Source organism: Azolla caroliniana, unplaced genomic scaffold (assembly GCF_043228905.1).
Source record: "Azolla caroliniana isolate FFs.n. ecotype wild unplaced genomic scaffold, voAzoCaro1.0.p SCAF_2, whole genome shotgun sequence".
Lineage (NCBI taxonomy): Eukaryota > Viridiplantae > Streptophyta > Polypodiopsida > Salviniales > Salviniaceae > Azolla > Azolla caroliniana.
Genome location: NW_028230437.1, coordinates 1,690,205 through 1,709,126, shown reverse-complemented (window position 1 = coordinate 1,709,126; position 18,922 = coordinate 1,690,205). Strand labels below are relative to the sequence as shown.

Below are 18,922 nucleotides of genomic sequence, written 5' to 3'. Positions count from 1 at the left end.
ATAGGGTAAATATCTTGGTAAATTGTCCTTCTTTTATCTTCTCCCTTTATGAAATTTGGACGTAGCTAGAAATATCCATCATAGATAAAGTAAAGATCATGGTTGGTTACTTCATCCAAAATCATAACCTTAAGAGCGATGAGTATGAAATTTGATCAAGGTGCCATATTCAAGAAGTCGTTTGCAAGCTTCTTCTAGAAATGCAACTTGTTGAATCACCTCTTTCAAGCCTTTGAGCAGTTCTATCATCAATATCAAATGAAGAAGGGTGGGACAACTCATATCTCAGTGTATTTTGTGTCAAAAAGATGAAGGAATTGAGTTATTATCAAATTGCATATCCAATTTGCCTTTCCTATTGTCCGTCTTGTAACATCATGCCTATTGATTTATGCTCAAATTCATGAATTCATGCATTTTCCCCTTCTTCCTCCACTACACGACAATTCTTGTGCTTGAAGAGTTATTATATTCAATATCCAAGTTTGTGGTGGCATTTCATAGACAATTACGATACCTCTTGTATTGACCTTTCCAATATCTTATCTCCCACTCTACTTTGATGATCCACATTTTTATTTGAATTCCATTGGTAAGTTTCAATAAGGAAACCGAATATAGGAATGGTGAAACTCTGGCTAGCTATTAAGGATCGCAAACCTCACGACATTATGTAATGGAATGTGATTTACCGAATACCTCTATCTCTTTCATGCCTTTCAATTCCTGGTGTTAATCCTCAAAATCACATCTAAGGTTTATAAAGTTGAAAGATTTGTAACTTTGATCTTGACCACATTTCAAGGGTTTAACATTGACACTATCTCTTCCCTTGAGGAGGCATATTCTTGCTATTCACTTCTACTTAACTTACTAGCAATTTATCAAATTTCACAAAAAACTTGTCCAATTTTACTTAATCCTTTGCTATAAGGCCAAAGGTGTGAAACTTCGACCTCAGCATTCCAATCCTTAAGTGCTTCCTCGTTCTCATTATTTTGAATCCTTATAGGCCATACCCCACACATCTAATACATAAATCACGATTAAAATGCTCTACCTTCTAGGTCATTGTGGACAATCCTCAATCGCATGTCCCACGTGTACATAATTGGATATTATAATATGAGTGCCATATTGAATTCCATTTGCTACCTGCAACCAAAAGGGGTGGGTTGGTTGTTTCTTTGGTAGCTCTTGACGATCAAAAGCAAAGGAACCCTACCTTTGCGATCCATCCTCACATAAACCCATGGGGATTAATAGAAAATGCCAATTGCATTATAATCACGTAAGTGTTGTTGGAACTCCAACCACAACAATACATGATTCAATACAAGGCCTATATAGGCTTGATCATTCATTGGCAACGGTTAATCATGATCACGATTGTTATGTAGTTAATCCTAACATAAATACGATTATGCATCCTAATTGTTTCCTTAAAGGAATGTGATGAGAATAAGTGTGCTACGATCAATCACAATGTTGGGGGGGGACCATCCTTTTGGAGTGTTATGCAGCATGGCACCCTGAGAAGTTCTTTCTCCGGCGAGTTCTTTAGCCTGTGAAGTGAGCTACCATACATATTGGCAACTGTTTGTGTTTGATCATCCTGAACTTTCATTACTCGATGCACTAAATACAAAGAAAAAAGACATACATACATGCAATATTTGTGTTGATCATCTAGAAGTTTCATTACTCAATGCACTAAATACAAAGAAAAAAATACATACATACATAGACAACTATTTGTGTTGATCATCTAGAAATTTCATTGCTCAATGCACTAAATACAAAGAAAAATACATACATATATGCAACTTTTTATTTTTATTTTGAAAGAAGATATCTTGTCATTAGTGTAAACATTTTACAAGATTTTAAAATTCTATGTGATCGGCGAGGGAAACAACCATTTCGGAGGCTGAAAATGCCAATAAGGAGTGTTGTAATTGGATGTCATGAATGGAGTAGTTGTCTAGACGATAAGAAACTCATGCCGTTGAGCAGTTTTAGCATCAAAATCTCCAACTATACCATCCCATTGACCCTTCATAGTATGAACTATGTCTAACCAAATATTTGAAACCAATAGAGCTGGTAATGTTTTAAGTTGATGGAAAACGAGAGAGCACCGAGCCTTCCAGATGTGATATACAATGGTACTACTCGGTATCTCCCATACTGGTTGGACTTCCTTCCGTATTCCTAAAAACTATAATGACAACAATGGTAATGTATGAACACTTCTAGATTTAGTGTAAAATCCATGGTTCATAGATTCAGTGTCATAATGGAACGCATCACAAACCAGTGATGTCCAAACCACCATGCCCCAAATGAAAACCAATGGGGGGAAATAGTTAGCAGAATTTTTAAGGAGACATTGCCATATCGTTTGAGACTCAATGCATTCCCATAAACAAATGTTTTTGAGTTTCCGTTTGTAAATGGCATCGAGCACAACCAAAAGATACTCCCATTCTATGCAACCATGTGCCAACCGGCAAGGCTCGGTGTACAAGTAACCATTGTACATGCAATATTTGGTGTTGTTGTTTTCTTGCCCATAAGATAACCTAGAAGTTTGCAAGGAATTGGGGAGTAATACCTTGTTGATTCGAATATTGAAATGCAACCGGTAACACATCCCGTGTATCTGAAAGCACATGTCTTCCCAATTGTACAGAATATTGAAAGAAATTGAACTTGTTACCCGTAAAAGGATCAATCCACTGATAATCAATTGGGTCCCAATCTAATCTGAATACCAGGGGTTTTAACCAACACCCACAACTTCCAATGTGCCCTTATTTCCTCTATCATTGGATCGATATACCATTTATGGTCGGCATATCCAATGACCCTTATCTTGTGTCCAATAGCATAAGGGTAATCTATCACCATTTCCCCTGACTAGGACAATTGGTTCGTTTCATCCACCTCAAAAAGTTGGTAGGTCTTATCATTTGAACACCCCTTAATACCCAAGAGTACTTCCAATCTTGAAAAACCCCAACCCATCTATGGTTAGAGTTATTGGGTGCTATGAGGAGTCTACTCATAGCTTCCTGAATTTGTTAATACATTATTTGGCCGCCATGCATATTACCTAGGATTTCTTTTTCCTCTTCCTATGAACACAATAAAAATTATTGCCAGGTCTGAACTGTTTTCGCGGGACCTTCTGTCATTTTTCCCCACGATAACCATTGACTAGAACCCAACACTAAACCATCTGATGTTGTAAACAACTGGTTCCAAACGATCATTTGTCTGAGATAGTCAAGGTAATGTTTGGGGTTGGGTTTACTACGAAGCAAACTAGGTAATACTTGTTTCTATGCTGAAAATAATGTCCTAATAAATTTGTCTTCCCATCTATTGGCCGAAGGTATTCGGAAATTTTCCCAAAATATCCAATTTACATCCTTCGATCAGGGGGCACCTAAGCTAGGAGAGCAATCTGAACAACGGTCAAGCAATAATACTTTCCATATCTCTTGCCCCGACGTAAATCTTCTAATGAGCAACTTATTTACAATGCTCTTGATTGGTCTATTGGATCAATAATACCTAATCCTCCTCTAGGACGAGGTAAGGTATTTGTGTTTGATCAATCCAAAACTTTCATTACTCAATGCATTAAATACAAAGAAAAAAAATACATACATCCATACACAGGCAACTATTTGTGTTTGATCAATCCAAAACTTTCATTACTCAATACACTAAATACAAAGAAAAAAAATAGTAAGAAAGAAGAAGAAGAAGAATCATGAAGATGTCTCTAGAAGACTATAAGCCATAGCCATTGATGGAGTGACAGATAGACAGAAACAGAGACCCAGAGACAGAGACAGAGACCCAGAGAGATTAGGATATGGCGTTTCCCTTGCAAATGAGTCTGCCTTCTTCTTTCCCCACTTCTTCTTGCTCTGCTTCTTCCTCTTCTTCTTCTGCTTCTCCTTTTCTGTTCCGATCTTCTCCATCATCGTCATTATCCTTCTCTACTACTGCATCGACGCTCTTCCCTCTTCCTTCTTCATCAACATTGCCCTGTCCCTCCCCCCCTGCTGTGCGCGCCCAACCTCCGCCCATGTCCGAATTCGCGAGTGAAGCTTTCGAATCTGAACGCCTCCGCCTCGATGCCCAGGCCCGCCTCGACATGAAGGAAGCGGCCGATGCCGCTGCCAATCTTGACGCCTCATCTTCCCCTGATTCTGCTGCCTCCAATGATGGGGCATGGAAGTGGTTGATCCGGAAGCGCGTGTGGGATATGATGGAGCGCGAGAACCTTGCAGTGCATCCCCGCCCTGTCCATCACCGCATCCCCAACTTTGTCGGGGCGTCTACTGCAGCTTCAAAGGTCTGGGCCTCCTCCACCCACTCCTTAGTCCGGCTCTTTGTAATGCACAACACTCTCGGATTGTTATTTTCTTTTCTTGAATTGGTAAAGATAATTTGCCATGTCCTCTTTCTTTCTTTTTTAAATCTGAGACAAAACCTAAAAGAGAGGAAGTGGTAGAAGGAGAAGAAGGAGAAGAAGGAGAGAGGATGAGACCAAGAGAAAAGTAGGGGAAACATAGAGAGGTACAGAAAGAAGTAAAAGAGGAGTGAAAAGAGAAGTTTGTAAGAGAATTGGAATCTGACCATTTGTAATCTTAGAATTTAGGGTTTTGAGAGTAGCATTGGTTGAATTATTTGGTGGTGGTGCAACGGGTTGATGTTTCTGAATGAGATGACTAAAGAAAGAGGAAGAAGAAGAAGAAGAAAAAGGAAGGAAGGCGGGCAAGAGATATTAGGATACTGGCTGGGTTGAATCTGTTAACGAATTAGGGAGAATAAGATTATGGCAAAGAGTTTGGTAGAACCGTGATTAGGTGGCATGGTTGCCTCTTTTGGGAATCAACACTGCATTGCCGTATAGTACTCATTTATCATCAGATTCTTTGGCTTGGAAAGAATTCCAGATCAAAACGAATTAGGGAGAATAAGATTATGGCAAAGAGTTTGGTATAACCATGATTATGTGGCATGGTTGCCTCTTTTGTAATCAACACTGCATTGCCGGTATAGTACTCATTTATCATCAGATTCCTTGGTTTCATTATTACTAGTTAAGTACTGATCATTATTGTCAATCTTCCGTAGCTAATTATGTGTGTGTAGCATTTTCTTATCATGTAACCCTACCTTTCTTTTTGGTTCATCATTTCACTCATCCTTAAGAATATTCAGCTAGCAAGCCCAATAAAAGTTTTATTTTTCTTATACAAAACTTTTGACACCATTTCTTTCATTTTACAAGAAAGTTGGCCAGCCTCCCAGTTTTTCAGGCAGCCAACTGTGTGAAAGTTAATCCCGATACTCCACAGAAGCAAGTGCGATATCTTACATTAGAAGGTAATGGTGATGTCCATGTCCACCATTGGTTCTAATACATGTCAAGGGATTTGTTTTTAAATTTCTTTCTCTTTTTCTGTACATAGCCAAGAAGAAGCTCCTGACACCACAACCAAGATTGCGAACTGGTTTCTTTTGCGAACTTGAAGCTTCAACGTTGCCAGAGGGTGTCTTGGCAGAAGCTTGTACTGCTCTTGGTGTAGCAAAGTATGGAAAACCACTGGGGCTTGATGCTGAATTAAAGGTGGATTTGATTGTCATTGGATCTGTTGCAGTGGATCCTAAAACTGGTGCTCGTCTCGGAAAAGGAGAGGCAAGTACTCTTATTTTCCATGTAATACCTGGATCAGGAGTACAACACCTGGAAAATGGCAATGCAAAGAAAATGTAGGTTTTTATTGGTTTCGTACTTGGACAGGGGTTTGCAGAGTTGGAATATGGCATGTTGAGACATATGGGTGCCATTGATGATTCGACAATAGTGGTCACATCAAGTGAGTAGGAAAAGATGGAATATTTAAATTTATGAAAATTTGAAAACACTTATCATATGAAAGCTTCTTCTGGTTTGCAGTTCATGATAAACAGCTTGTGGATGATATACCTGTTGAAAAGCTGAAAATTCATGATGTGCCGGTAGATATCATTTGCACACCTACGCGTATAATCTACACTAATACGGCCATTCCGAAGCCGAAAGGTTCTCTTCTCTTCTTTTAGATTTATAATATGCGGATGATACATGGTTTTCAGGAAACAGATTTCCTCATTCTTGAAAATGTGAGTCTTATAAAGAAAATAGAATCTGATACAAATATATAAAATTTCTGCCATTTTTTGTATTATTGTGGTATTTTCTGATAATTTCCTATTACTTTTATGCATGAAAAAGGAAGCTTGATAGTGAGAGATTGAGCTAGACTATATTGTGCTAATAGAAAATTAGCAGAAGAAAAATCTTCAAACAATGTTGCTAATACTTAGAGATTGAGCTAGAGTATTGAAAGTGTCGTAGTTTTATAAAGAAAATAGAGTTCAATAGAAATATATAAAATATCTGCCACCTTTTTTATAGTATTGTGGTATTTTCTGATAATTTTCCTTTCACTTTATTGCATGAAAAAGGGAACCTGACAAATTAATAGAAGAAACATTGCCCAAACAATGTCACTAATAGGGAGAGATTGGTGTCCTTAATAGTTTGGATGCACAAGTTCTGCTGAAGGTCTGCTTTCTTGCATCTGGCCTTTGAGCTTTTATCGGTGCAGAGATCAACAATAAAAACTCTTTGTGTGTGTATCTTCACCATCCAATGGCATGTGAATACATTGTCTACTGGATTGAAGCAGAGAGTTTTACACCTTGAGATTATGTACATGTTGAGCATCTTTTGCAACCTTTATTTTCAAAGGGATATTATCTAAAGAAAGGGTTTCCAGAAGGGTCATTTGTCTCCCATTTTTTGGAGATTTAAAATTGCCGAAAAAATGCACATGGTTTTGCTAACAGACCACAGTGTGCTGTGGCCTTCAAGCTTTTATTGTTGTAGAAATACATGGTGAGAAACTCTGTTTTATCTTTTTCTACCTTCCGGTGATCAATAGGCGTGGATGTTTGGATTGAAGAGAGACATTTACATGGAGAAACATCTTGCAAGAATGGATTTGCTATGTTTTTTCATAGTGTTTTGTCCATCCATGTGATTTGGATATACAGAACCATGGCCACAAATAATGCTTCTATTTAAATTCCATCTCTCTATGCCCTCTTTCTTTGTGGATAGAGCTCCATAGATATCCAGAGGTCTTAATGTGCTCTCTAGGCTTCCCTCTACAAAAAGTAGCTATCTTTGATTAATTACCAAATCCAGTTCTTTCTGTGCTCGCATATGAACTGAACTATATCCAGAAGCACTTAATATGCCTGGTCTAGTACGTGTAAGTACGAAGAGCTGAACTCATGTTTTTTTCTGTAGGGATATACTGGGAGCTTCTGTCACCTGAGAAGCTTGGCCAGATCCGTGTATTGCGAGAGCTCAAGAAGAAAATCGAGAAAGAGACGGGCACGAAACTTCCTGTAGGGCCCTCAGAAAAGCTTCCACCTACTGCAGAGCGTAGAGGTACAAAGCCACCCGTCAAGAAGCAAGATACTACAGACAAATCTAGCAATGTAGACAGTGTGTTTGTATGGAATCTCGATGTCTCGACCTCATGGAGGGAATTGAAAGATCATGCATCTAAAGCAGGAGCAGATGTGTTGAAAGTGAATATCATTAGGAAACAAGGAAGCTCCAGACCAATGGCACAAATATTCTTCAATGAAGGGGTCACTGATGTGGATGCTATTGTTAAGGCTCTTGATCGATCACGGCTTGGGCGTGCGACAATTCGAGCAAAGATAAATGTCCCTAGAACGGCAAGCATTGCTGTGAGCACCACAACAAGCATACCAACAAGCATTGTGAGCAATGCTGAGGTAGTTAGTTCGTAGGGCATTCATACCGTTTAATCGTTTTTATGTATGGTTGGTGCTGCAAATTTTATTTGAATTAATTTGAACTTGTAAAAAACTTAATTCTTTGTTATAAAATTATTTAAATGCAAATTTTATTCAAATAATGATTATTGGAGATGGCATTGTGACTTATTCTTAATTCTTATCTAATGAGCACAATTCATTTTGTTTCATGACCTACCAAGATGGATTGTATGCTCAGGGATCTTTGATAAGTCAAGGAAATCTACACTACGAGTATATACCAAACATGGAAGATAGGTTGTCTTGAAGATCAATACCTAAACCCAGTGGTGGATATAATGTTTGTGGTAAAACGTGTTATGGGAATGTTAGTTTGGTATCTTATGCGTTTAATCTTTGCATCAAGCTCCATGTGGATCATGACATTATACTACTCGCACATTTATATATGAATCCACATGTATGTGCATGCATGTATATGAATAAGATAAGATATAAATGCATTTATCTGTTCAATGCTGTACCACAGAAACTAATAGCCAGATGAGATGGTAACACATAATGGCTCATTATCCTTGTTCTTCAACCTGATTGTGTGGTCTTTGTGAATTTACTGACTAGAATGTTTATATGCATGGAACCGCATGTAATTGTTATAGATAATTTCAGATGATATATACCAATGAAGAACAAAGAATAGTCAAGTTCATTATACTGTATGGTAAGTCATCACTCTTTGAGTCAGGAATGGTAACAATTAATGATCACCATGATATAGTTATTAGAATATTATTGACATGATTGTAATCTATCAAAAGTTGATTAATATTATCATTCTCTTGGTAGAATTGGAAGATGCATCTTAAAATCTTCAAAGACATAGATTCATGACAAGCACATTGACAATGGCCTTGGTTTGCCTTCTTCCCCCACCTAAAAACTATTACCCACCCTTCTCTTTAATTGGCTTCTCTATCCCATGCCTCACATCAATCGTCAAATGAAAACCGTGATGCCCCCAAATCATTTACAATTTTAACATTAAATATCTCTAATTTGGCCATTGAAGCAACCGTTTGCATATTGATGCTTTGGAACATTTTGCTTTCTAAATAAACCCCATGTTCATCAATGGCCACGTTGATACCCAACGTGGGGTCTCTGCTTTGACCTAAATAAGGGTTTTGTCTTCATGACATTGAGATGTAAAGCTTTCCTTCTTTGCACAAAGAGGAAAATACACATAACTCAATAGAGATCTTGCAAGACTTTGTAAGAAGCCATGTGACACCAACACCAACACAAAAGACAATGATGATGCCTTACCAAATAACACATTTGGATCTCCTTCAAAGACATTTCATCCGTGAGGTTTCCAAAAATAAGAATGTCTTTACACCCCAATTTGTGTCTCAAAAACAGAAGGCATTATGCATACACCAAAAACAGGAATTAACCCCTAATACCTTGACAACTCAAAAACTCAAGCTGGCCTATGAGAATGCCCATTGGAGTGTGGGTTTTGCAAGCCCGATGTATTGAATCCCACAGTGCGGAAATATATGTGTGCAAGTAAATCTCGACATCCCGGCCATCAATTTATGTATTGGATTTAAATCAAAAGGTTTTTAGAGAAAGTAAAAAACTGCTCCCTAGATAAATAAATAAAAACTGTGTTATGGATAATGAAGGAACACATCAATAAACAAAGGTGTCTTCTTCCTTGTATGGATAGCCATGGTGGATAGTGAAGCCTTCGAAATACGTTATGGCGTTCGTCACTGTACAACACTGTCGAGCTCAAGTATCTATAACAGGTATATATCGATAGAGAGAGAGAGACAGAGAGAGAGGAACACACATATAGACACATAGACACGCAGAAACATACAGACAGACAGACAGACAGAGGTCTAAGTTTAATCTTCTGCCATTTATTTTGTATAATTGGTGAATTTTTGTTTTCTTGTTTTTTTTTAGCATGCAAGAATATGTTATTTTGTTTATGTTTTGGTGAGTTTTCCACACACAAAAAAAAATGATGATGAATTTCAGATGCAAATTTCTTTGAGATGAACTCATCGTACAGAGAAATACGGAGTATTGTGACACAGATGTGGATATGGTGTAATATTGAGTCATAGATGTGGATAACATGTTTTGGGACACGATGTGGATGCAATACATTATTGAGACATGATGTAGATAAGACATGGATATGATGTATTGAGAAGTAGATATGGATATGATGTGAATCGTGATCATTGTGGCATAGATGTGGATATCATGTGAACAACATGTATTAAGACATGGTATTGAACTTACCTATTGAGCCGTGATTTGGATATGATGTATTAAGACATGCTATGGATCTGTCATATTGAAACATGATGCAGATATGATGCATGGTGTACAAAAAAAAGGATCTCAAGATTTGATGTTGATAGGTAGATGTTTTGAGAATAACCAGTTCCCATGGAACCATGTAGTCCATCCACCTACTTGAATTTTCAGCATTTTATTCAAGGAAAGGCTTTCTCCCCACCCTCCCCAACAAACAGAAAATGAAAAGGAAATAAAATCTATATATTTTTAGCTTTTTTCATTTCTTTTCAAATAGCAACATAATGTACCAAATTGTTTGGAAGGGAATAATCATGATTCAAGGATATCCTAAACACAACTAGAAAAATGGTCTACAATCTTCCAAGATAAGTACTATGTACATGTCAGTGGCTAGGCTATTGGAAATTGATTTTTCTCCTCTTCTACTATTGGCAGCCGTACCAATTGTTTTGCCGAAATGTGGAGTACCTAGGATCAGTAGCAACAACAATGCTGACTTCATACCTCATTCACCATCTCTTAAGGTTGGGCAAACTGGAAATGTGATTCGCAAACATTTCCAAATCAATTGCATGAATATTATGGCAAATGATGATAATGGTACAGATGATGCATCCTACAATGATCTCAAAGCAGGGAGTCCAATTGTGATAATTGAGCCGCCACCATATCTCAAGACAGCTGAACCAATGCCTATGATGCGGCCAAATGGCGGTAGTGTCATGCCTGGAGATGCTGGAAGGTGCTGGTCTTTCTTTCCTTTGCACCTGTAATTATTTGATTATTAAAAGGGGATCATTGTTTTATATATTTTCCCTGGATTTTGATCCTATTGAACTTTGGTTTATGTACCCCAGGATAATAGGCAGAAAACCGAAAGATGTTTGGGCTATTCGATTGGCATCCGGTGCATTTCTTATTGATAGAAAGTACTTCAAGCCTTTAGAGTTGAAATAAATAATAAAATTTTGCATAACAAGCAGTCTGAAGGAGGCTCATATTTGATTGGATTTCTTGCCAGCAGTCTCTCAATCTTTTCTATATCCATGTCTGACGGAGCTATGATGAACTCGTGACCATACCCCATGGTTTATTGTATGATTAATTTATGTTTAGACATACGAGATAATTAGCTAAACACATGTAAATGTGATGCAGAAAAGAATTTGTGATTGTTTTCTGTATCAATCAGTTTAATTATTTTCACTTCAAATATAAAACACTGAATTGTATTTCAAATCTTTGACGAATACAAAACAAATTCCTAGCTTAAAGATTTAGTGATATTTTGGTAATTTGAATCAGCGTGCATGTAACAGATGTTCAGACAGATCATGTTTATTGAAAAGTGTAAAGTGACATTGGTTATCATGGTTAATGAATGATTAAAAACTTAAGGCAGTGGGCACTCAGACAGTCACATCAACGTGGATAATCTGCAAAAGAATATGAGTGGGTCATATGGACTTTTCACAGAGTAGATAGCCATCACATGCACAAAATCAATCACAGTATTTATTTATTGAGGGTGAAAGCAGAAAAAGTTTGCCATTAACTTATTTTGAATCTTTGACTGGTCGCCTCAGACTACACATAAAAACTATCATGCACGATAATTCATTACTAAATACAAACACTGACGTTGGTGCCTAGCGCTTATTTACAACAATTCATTTGAATAAAGCACATAGATCGTATCACATGAACCTTTTACACAAAACAGTAAAATAATAATCCTGCATGGTATTAATCAATCCACATTCCAATTCATTTCACAAGCAAGAAGAGATAGCCTATCAAGTTTAATTAAGACAACATCAAACACACTGAATTGAGAGTGCATTGATTTTTTAGTTCAATTGGCCTCTTTGAAACAAAAAGGGCTACAATCAGCTCATAACTAGAGATGGAACCCTCAAGGATACAGAAGTTCCCCTCTACAAAGAAGGCAAGCAAGGTGCTATACCCATCCCATCTGTTGTATCACATAATTTATGATACACATGCACTGTTTTTTGCATGATGATGCTTTTTAAGTATACGATAATTCTCTGGTGTTTCCATATGTTTGTGATTGTAACGTCATAGCATTCTTTTGTTATCACGAATGCATTGCCTTGAACCTCTGCTGATAGATGATCCTCTCGACAAATCAACAACTAGCTCATTGATAAGTCGGTCAACTATGCTGGTCTCCGTCTCCACTGCAAGCTCAGAGACTTCATAGCCAAAATCAACCCACTTTCCACTGCCTGTATTCATCTCTTTCTCCACTATATCATCCACATTCATGTTGCAAGCCATGTCTTTCCACGCATTTATCTGTTTACTCACACTTCGTGAGCGATATGGCAAAGATAAATCAGGAATCCTTGGGAAACACTGGCAGGATTGTTTCTCGTCGATGCCCAAATCCAATCTAAAAGCCTCGTTAACACAGTCAAATATAAGCTTCCTATGATTAGCTCCACATTGCTCATAATCACTCAGTAAAGTCGAATCAGAGTCTAGGGACTCTTCTGGCTTCACACCCCATTCCCATTGTTGATAAAATTGTTCCTCCAAATTCTTGAAGACAGTGGGGTCAATAAGTGAAGTCGGAGGTTGTAACATAGCGGCATAAATATCGACATGAGATAGATTTGTGGCTTCCATTATCTCTTTCACGTACTGCTCCTCACATTCGAATGCTTCTCTGTATGGCTTCTTCAAATCCAAACTCATTGAGGAGACATCTAGGTTATGTCTTCGTGATACAACATCCGGTTGATAGCCAAGTATAGTCCTATGAGAGTTTCTTTCTGCAAAGAGCAGTCAAGCATTTCATCAGATTGAGCATTGAGAGATTGCAGGAAAGGATGTTTTGACAGAGTGATTCCAGAAAATGAGATTTCAACTAAGTAAACTTACCTTGTGTGCTATCACAACTATCTGAAAAAGAGTCATCTTCAAAGGGGTGTTCAAGTGTGGATACAGGACTTGGATGCCTCCAGTCATCCGTGATGGCTGAGAGTCTTTTTCTTGGCCTTTGAATCTGCAAAAACATTCTTACATTTTCAGCGCATGAATTTGAAGATTTGAGAGTATAAGTAAGACATCCCCTTTATCACAAACCCTCACCTCATCCGAACATGCAGAATCATCAATATCTTGGACAGCACTAAAAGACCCAGCAGATTCATGGTGTGAAAACATGGTGTCATAGGAGGAAGACAATGTGTTATTATTTCTCGATTCGTTGAGCACCTTACATTCCAATGCAATCTGTGGTTTGGAAGAATTCAAAGCCATCAGGAGTTCTTGTAGGATAGCAGCAGTGGTCTTGCCAGAGTATGAGACATCTTTCTTCTTTTCTGGCTCCGCAATGGATGAAGCAGTATCAGCACACTCTCCGACAGAAGAGAGGCAACTACTATTCACTGAATTTTCACTAACAATAGAATGGAACTGGTTTTTTTTACTTGCAACATTTGAATCGCCATCAGCAACTGAATTGCTTTCTGAAGCTTTGTAATTCAAAGAGCTAGACGTGGATTTACTATTTTTGGCAGTGACATCCATACTTACACTAACAGGCTCAAGGGAAGAATATACAGTAGAGGAAGTTTCTGTTGATGAGCCTTCCATTTCATCAGAGGACTTGTCAGTGGTGATGCATTCTCCTGAAGCGAATGAAGAATCCTCCTCATAAGATAGTGCTACATCATCTTCATTTTTATCGATGATAACTTTTGAGGATTTCAAACTGACTTTCCCCATTTCGCCCTTTGACACTCTGTCTGAAGAAGGGCCAGCCCTCTTCCTTAGCAAGGATTTCATCAATGAAGAATCACCCTTCTTTTTGCTGCATTCCGTTGTCCCTGAGGATGTTTTTCGTGAGCCGAAAATCCGGCTATAGTGTAGAATGCCACCATTGCTGGAAGTATCACTACTAACTTTTGTGGTTGTAACTACTGAATCGGTTGATAACCTTTTCAAAGACTCATTTGCATCATTCGATGAGATGGTGCTTGTTGTGATATCTTTGTCCTCTGACCCACCTTTATTACGAACACTAATAGAATCTACAACTTCCTGTTTGGATGATATCAAGCCTCTCTTTTTTACACCAGCAGATGGTTGGTTCAATCTTGGCTGTTTTCTAGTATCAAGCTTCGCCTTATCGTCTTTGCTAGGTCTCGCATCATTACGAGAAACCTTAGCATGGTTGGCATCATCCTTCGCGCTCCTACTGCGAAAGATGTGTTGGCTTGAAACCGAAGAAGAAGAAGAAGAAGAAAATGGTGTGGCCTCATCTTTGAAATTGTCACTTTTTGATCTTGATACTATCACCTCTTGGCTAGAATTCGATGAGATCGTCGCCGCCCTGAGCCTAACATTGCTACCTCCAGCTTGGGGCCTTGATGCAGAGGAATTAGGGTTAGATACATTTACAACCTTGCTCTTGTCTGGTTTCGGTCGAGTTTGAGTTTGCGCCTTGCTTTGATCAAGATACAATCGAGATGTAATTGCTTGTTGCTGCCTTGATGAATTCAAAGGGGGTTTTTTAGGAGGATTTCGGACTGATTTAACAATAGCACTAGATTTCTCCTCTTCTTGATTCACATTGCTTAACATCGATCTCACAACACGTGAACCGATGTTGGTGTTTCTTCTCAAGCGGGTGCTGGGCTGCATGTTTGGTTCAAGCATTTTGGCTGCGGCTTCGAACAATCGTTTCGTTCCTAAAGGGCTTTTGATTGGCGATATGAGCTTGTTGTGGGCTTTGGATGGTGATAGAATAGACCTCAAGGAGCCGTCCATTTTTCGAGGCGAGAGAGAAGGAATCTTGTAGAAGAACATGAGCTTGGGTTCTTCGGAGGAGGATTTCTGGCACGCGATCGCTGCAGACTGGTTCATGTTTAGTCTCCCGTTTTCTGCATTAGGAAAGTGGTTATAAGATCCAACCTTTCTTTGCACAACAATGAATACAAGACAGACTGTGTGTTCATTCTTTACCTGAATTGTATGGTACTGTTCCGAATGGGTGATCATTAGGGTTTGTGTTTTCATCATCAGTTCGAAAATCCGCAGTCTTTTTCTTCTCTTTGCGGGGCGGCTCGGGTGATGGCATAGTCTCCAAGCCCATGAGCTTAGCAACCACACTCGGGCTCCTCTTCCCACTCTTCTTTTTCTGCTGCTGCTGCTGCTTCTTGTTCTTCTCGGGAGTTCTCTCTTTGTTGAAGAGCTCACCAGATTTAGGAAACCCACCTCTGTTCTCATCTGCAATCTGCAAGAAATCAAAGAACCCAAACCAAAAATGAAGGAATTCAGAAAAAAAAAGGAATACTGATGATAAAGAGAAGGAAGCGACGCAAGAGTGGGAATCGAAAGAACACTTACAAGGAGTAGTTTAGCCATAGGGAGCTTCTCATCTTTGTGAGCCTTTTTGGGGGATTGCGTGTTAGATGGGCGATCTGCAGAAAGAACAAAGAAGAAGGAGAAGATTAAGGGAAACAGAAGAGATGGCAGAAGAGTGAAAGAAGGAAGGAAGGGATGGATTAGTGATTCACCTGCAGGAAGGAGCTTGTGGCGTTTGGCGTTGAGTTTTCTGTTCCAATCGAGGAGGTGAAAGAAGCAAGCGCTTATTTTCGAAGAAGAAGAAGAAGAAGAGGAAGCGGGAGGCTTCTCAGAGGGGGAAGGATCAGCAGCCATGGCGGAAAGAACAGACAGAGACAGGAGAAGAACTCAGAGAGAGAGAGAGAGAGAAAGGCTCGAGCAGGAACAGGGGAGGAGAGAGAGAGAGAGAGAGAGAGAAGATGGGTTTTTTGAACGTGGAGAGCCTCCCCCCCACTTTTCTCGTACGTTTTGTAGCCCCGCCCGCCCCTTCCGAGCCTACGTGGCGCCCGCCTTGCCGACGTGGCAGACCGAGCCGCTGCCCCCTGCCGACGTGTGCCCGAGGAGCGCCACGTGGCGAACCAGGGTCAAAGGCCAACGAAAGGCTGGCCTGGGGAGAGGGTGGGGTTTGCTTTTTGTAGCCGTTTGAGGTTTCTTTCCTTTTCAAAAAAAACAAGTCTTTTTTTCGTTTGAACTAAAAGAGGAGGGAGGGGGACATATGTATAAATAGGCCTAAATATAGGGCATGTATTAAATATAGATATTGTTGGAGAAGGGGGACCCGGGGACCAACCATTATAACTGGTTTTGTTTTTTGCCTGCTTTCATTACACTCTTTATACATACATACACACACACACACATATGTAGTTAAATCCTATTGATAACTTACCATCCTCTTCACACCATAGATAATCACTCCTTCATACCCTCTTCTTCTTCTTCCTTCTTCTTCTCCTCATATAATCGCCCTTCCATATGTCATTGGAACATCTCGTTTTCCTAGCTTAAACACCAACCATTCTTGGCCTTAGTTCCGACGTCCCTGCACTCACCACTCCATGCTGCCTCTTGCTCGCTTGAACATTGATTCTACTTTGTTGTGTTGCTTGCGCATGCTAGTCCCAATTTCCAAACATGGTCGAAATGGTTTTTCACGACACACCACTTTTTGTTTGACCATGTTTTAGCAGTGACCTCGGGCGTTCTAGATCTCAATTGTTTGTTGAGGGATGTTGATCTATTGCATTTCTCAATGTAAGCATGCACTCATGCGTTTAGCATCTCGACTACAATTTCTTGTATCACATGATGTTTTTATAGTTGAAAATGTGTAGAAGCTCCGTTATTGGACTTTCAAATCACCCCTGACTCAACAGTACAAATTTTTAACTACAGCAACTACCCTTTTACAAGTCCCACTACTCGAGGAATGTACAACATCAATAGTTTTGTAACCACAACTTGACTCTCTATATTACTAAATGTGTATTCTTCTTGTAAACTCTATTACTCATTTCAAATCTGTCCTAAAATGGTATCATTATCAATTATTAAATTGACTAAAGCACATATAACATGAGCCATGAACTTCATGTGAACTTTGTCACGCACATAGAATACAATACACTCATCTATATGTATAATACAAAAGAAGTTGAATGTCATGAGCCATCACAAACACCCCATGCAATTACCTAATATCCCCTACAACCACCCGAGTCCTTTCTACATTGATGCATGCATCCTTCGATGCTTCAAGATGAAATGTCCCTTTTAAAAGTAAAAGATAACTCCCAAATTGCTGAGTTAATGAATCCCTATCAAGTCCAAAATTGTCCAAAGCTTGTTTCAATGGGCATGAATGTCTTCTTTCCCCTTCATTTTAGGGTGAAATCTAGGATATCCTAGAGTCGAGGCATGCCCCACTCAAGCAAATAGGCTACTTTACCTCTCTATTTGAACCAAAAGAGAAGCTACATGACGTTTAGGCCAATAAACCATACAATATCATCAACATCGTTGGGCAAGAGTCTTAATGTCTCATGACAACCATAGAGTCTCCCCAAATATGTGTTGGACTATTTGGCTTGTGTAGAACATGTCAAACCCTTGGCTTTGAAGTTTTGCCTTGACCTCAATTTTACATATTTTTCATAAAATGCACAACAAGAAACACATAATAAAATAAAAGAATCATATTAAGCAAGAAGAAATCTCAAAATATGCAAATATGAAGGTGCAATATGCCATGCATGAGACACGTGAACTAGCATTAGTGACAAATGATGATGTTCGCAGACTATCAAATGACTATTGTTAGTACTGAAGTTGCCTTTGTGGATGCTTAAGACACATGAAGCAATCAATTGTACCTAATAGATAACTACATTGTCAAATATATTGAGGGTATGCTTGGGATAGAATCATACGATGTTTCAATATTGCTCGTGACACATAAAAAAATACACAGATGGGAAGATTATTTATCTCTTGTTGCTTAATGCATTTTTTGTTTTACTATGGACACTGCTTGAAAGGGTTTCCACACCTTAGAGATGCATATTTGATGTGATCCATATCATACTCTATATGTTGATTGCATATCCATCTTGTATTGGAACAAAAATATCATGTTTGTGTGGTAACGGTACACAACTCCTACATAGATACAGAGAAGGGCACCAATTGGTGTAATCACTAAAATTTAATGAACAACTTGAAAACCGATTCAAAACGAGGGACATATTAAGAACCCATGAAAGAGAAGGGCATCCATCTTCAAGTAGTTTCAAGATGGATTGGAATGAATTATTGTGATTAAACAATTCGATGCAAATTGGTGGAGCTATTTAAAGACATCGTAGTGTCGAGGACTTGATTGTACACATTTGAAGAAAATATTATATGTGGTGGTCATGAATCTATGTTCTTGTAATTAGAGAACAATGAAATTTAATCTCTATTAAATTCATAAAAAAACCTCTTAGTCATATGTATTCTTTATGCATTACTTCCACAATTCTTACCTTTTTATTTTCGATATGTTTCCATTAACTATGTAACTCGTCGCCATCTACCATCTCAAGGGTGTTTCAGCAATAGCATACAATTACTTGGGTGAGAGTGTCTTGGGCAATGTGGATTGAAAGCATCAAACTTATGTGTTAACATCTGCTTATGAACTTTGTATGGATTGAAATAACTTATCTCTAGCTATCTATTATATATAGATATTCCAAATCAATTATGAAACACACAAATAACCAAATTTGTGCAACAACAATAATTTTGTTAAAATCTACGAAGA

The 18,922-nt window shown here is 38.6% G+C and overlaps 3 protein-coding genes across 3 annotated transcripts; 2 read left to right on the top strand and 1 right to left on the bottom strand.

Moving 5' to 3' along the window:
- The first annotated feature begins 3,833 nt into the window (after positions 1–3,833).
- On the top strand, positions 3,834–8,030 carry LOC147867014 (5-formyltetrahydrofolate cyclo-ligase-like protein COG0212). The gene is made up of 6 exons (XM_087339829.1): positions 3,834–4,375; positions 5,322–5,412; positions 5,499–5,725; positions 5,831–5,906; positions 5,987–6,112; positions 7,388–8,030. Exons 1-6 carry the CDS (start codon positions 3,890–3,892, stop codon positions 7,900–7,902), a joined length of 1,521 nt encoding a protein of 506 aa, XP_087195955.1. The 5' UTR covers positions 3,834–3,889; the 3' UTR covers positions 7,903–8,030.
- A 1,520-nt stretch (positions 8,031–9,550) lies between these two features.
- Positions 9,551–11,374, top strand: CRR42 (DUF3148 family protein). Its single transcript, XM_087339827.1, has 3 exons — positions 9,551–9,707; positions 10,672–10,978; positions 11,094–11,374. The coding sequence occupies exons 1-3, from the start codon at positions 9,659–9,661 to the stop codon at positions 11,191–11,193; spliced, it is 456 nt and encodes a 151-aa protein (XP_087195953.1). The 5' UTR covers positions 9,551–9,658; the 3' UTR covers positions 11,194–11,374.
- Positions 11,375–12,055: 681 nt separating this feature from the next.
- Positions 12,056–15,986, bottom strand: LOC147867012 (uncharacterized). The gene is made up of 6 exons (XM_087339826.1): positions 15,789–15,986; positions 15,619–15,692; positions 15,235–15,505; positions 13,357–15,152; positions 13,147–13,270; positions 12,056–13,037 (listed from the first exon to the last, which is right to left on the bottom strand). Exons 1-6 carry the CDS (start codon positions 15,928–15,930, stop codon positions 12,319–12,321), a joined length of 3,126 nt encoding a protein of 1,041 aa, XP_087195952.1. The 5' UTR covers positions 15,931–15,986; the 3' UTR covers positions 12,056–12,318.
- Between the last annotated feature and the right edge of the window lie 2,936 nt (positions 15,987–18,922).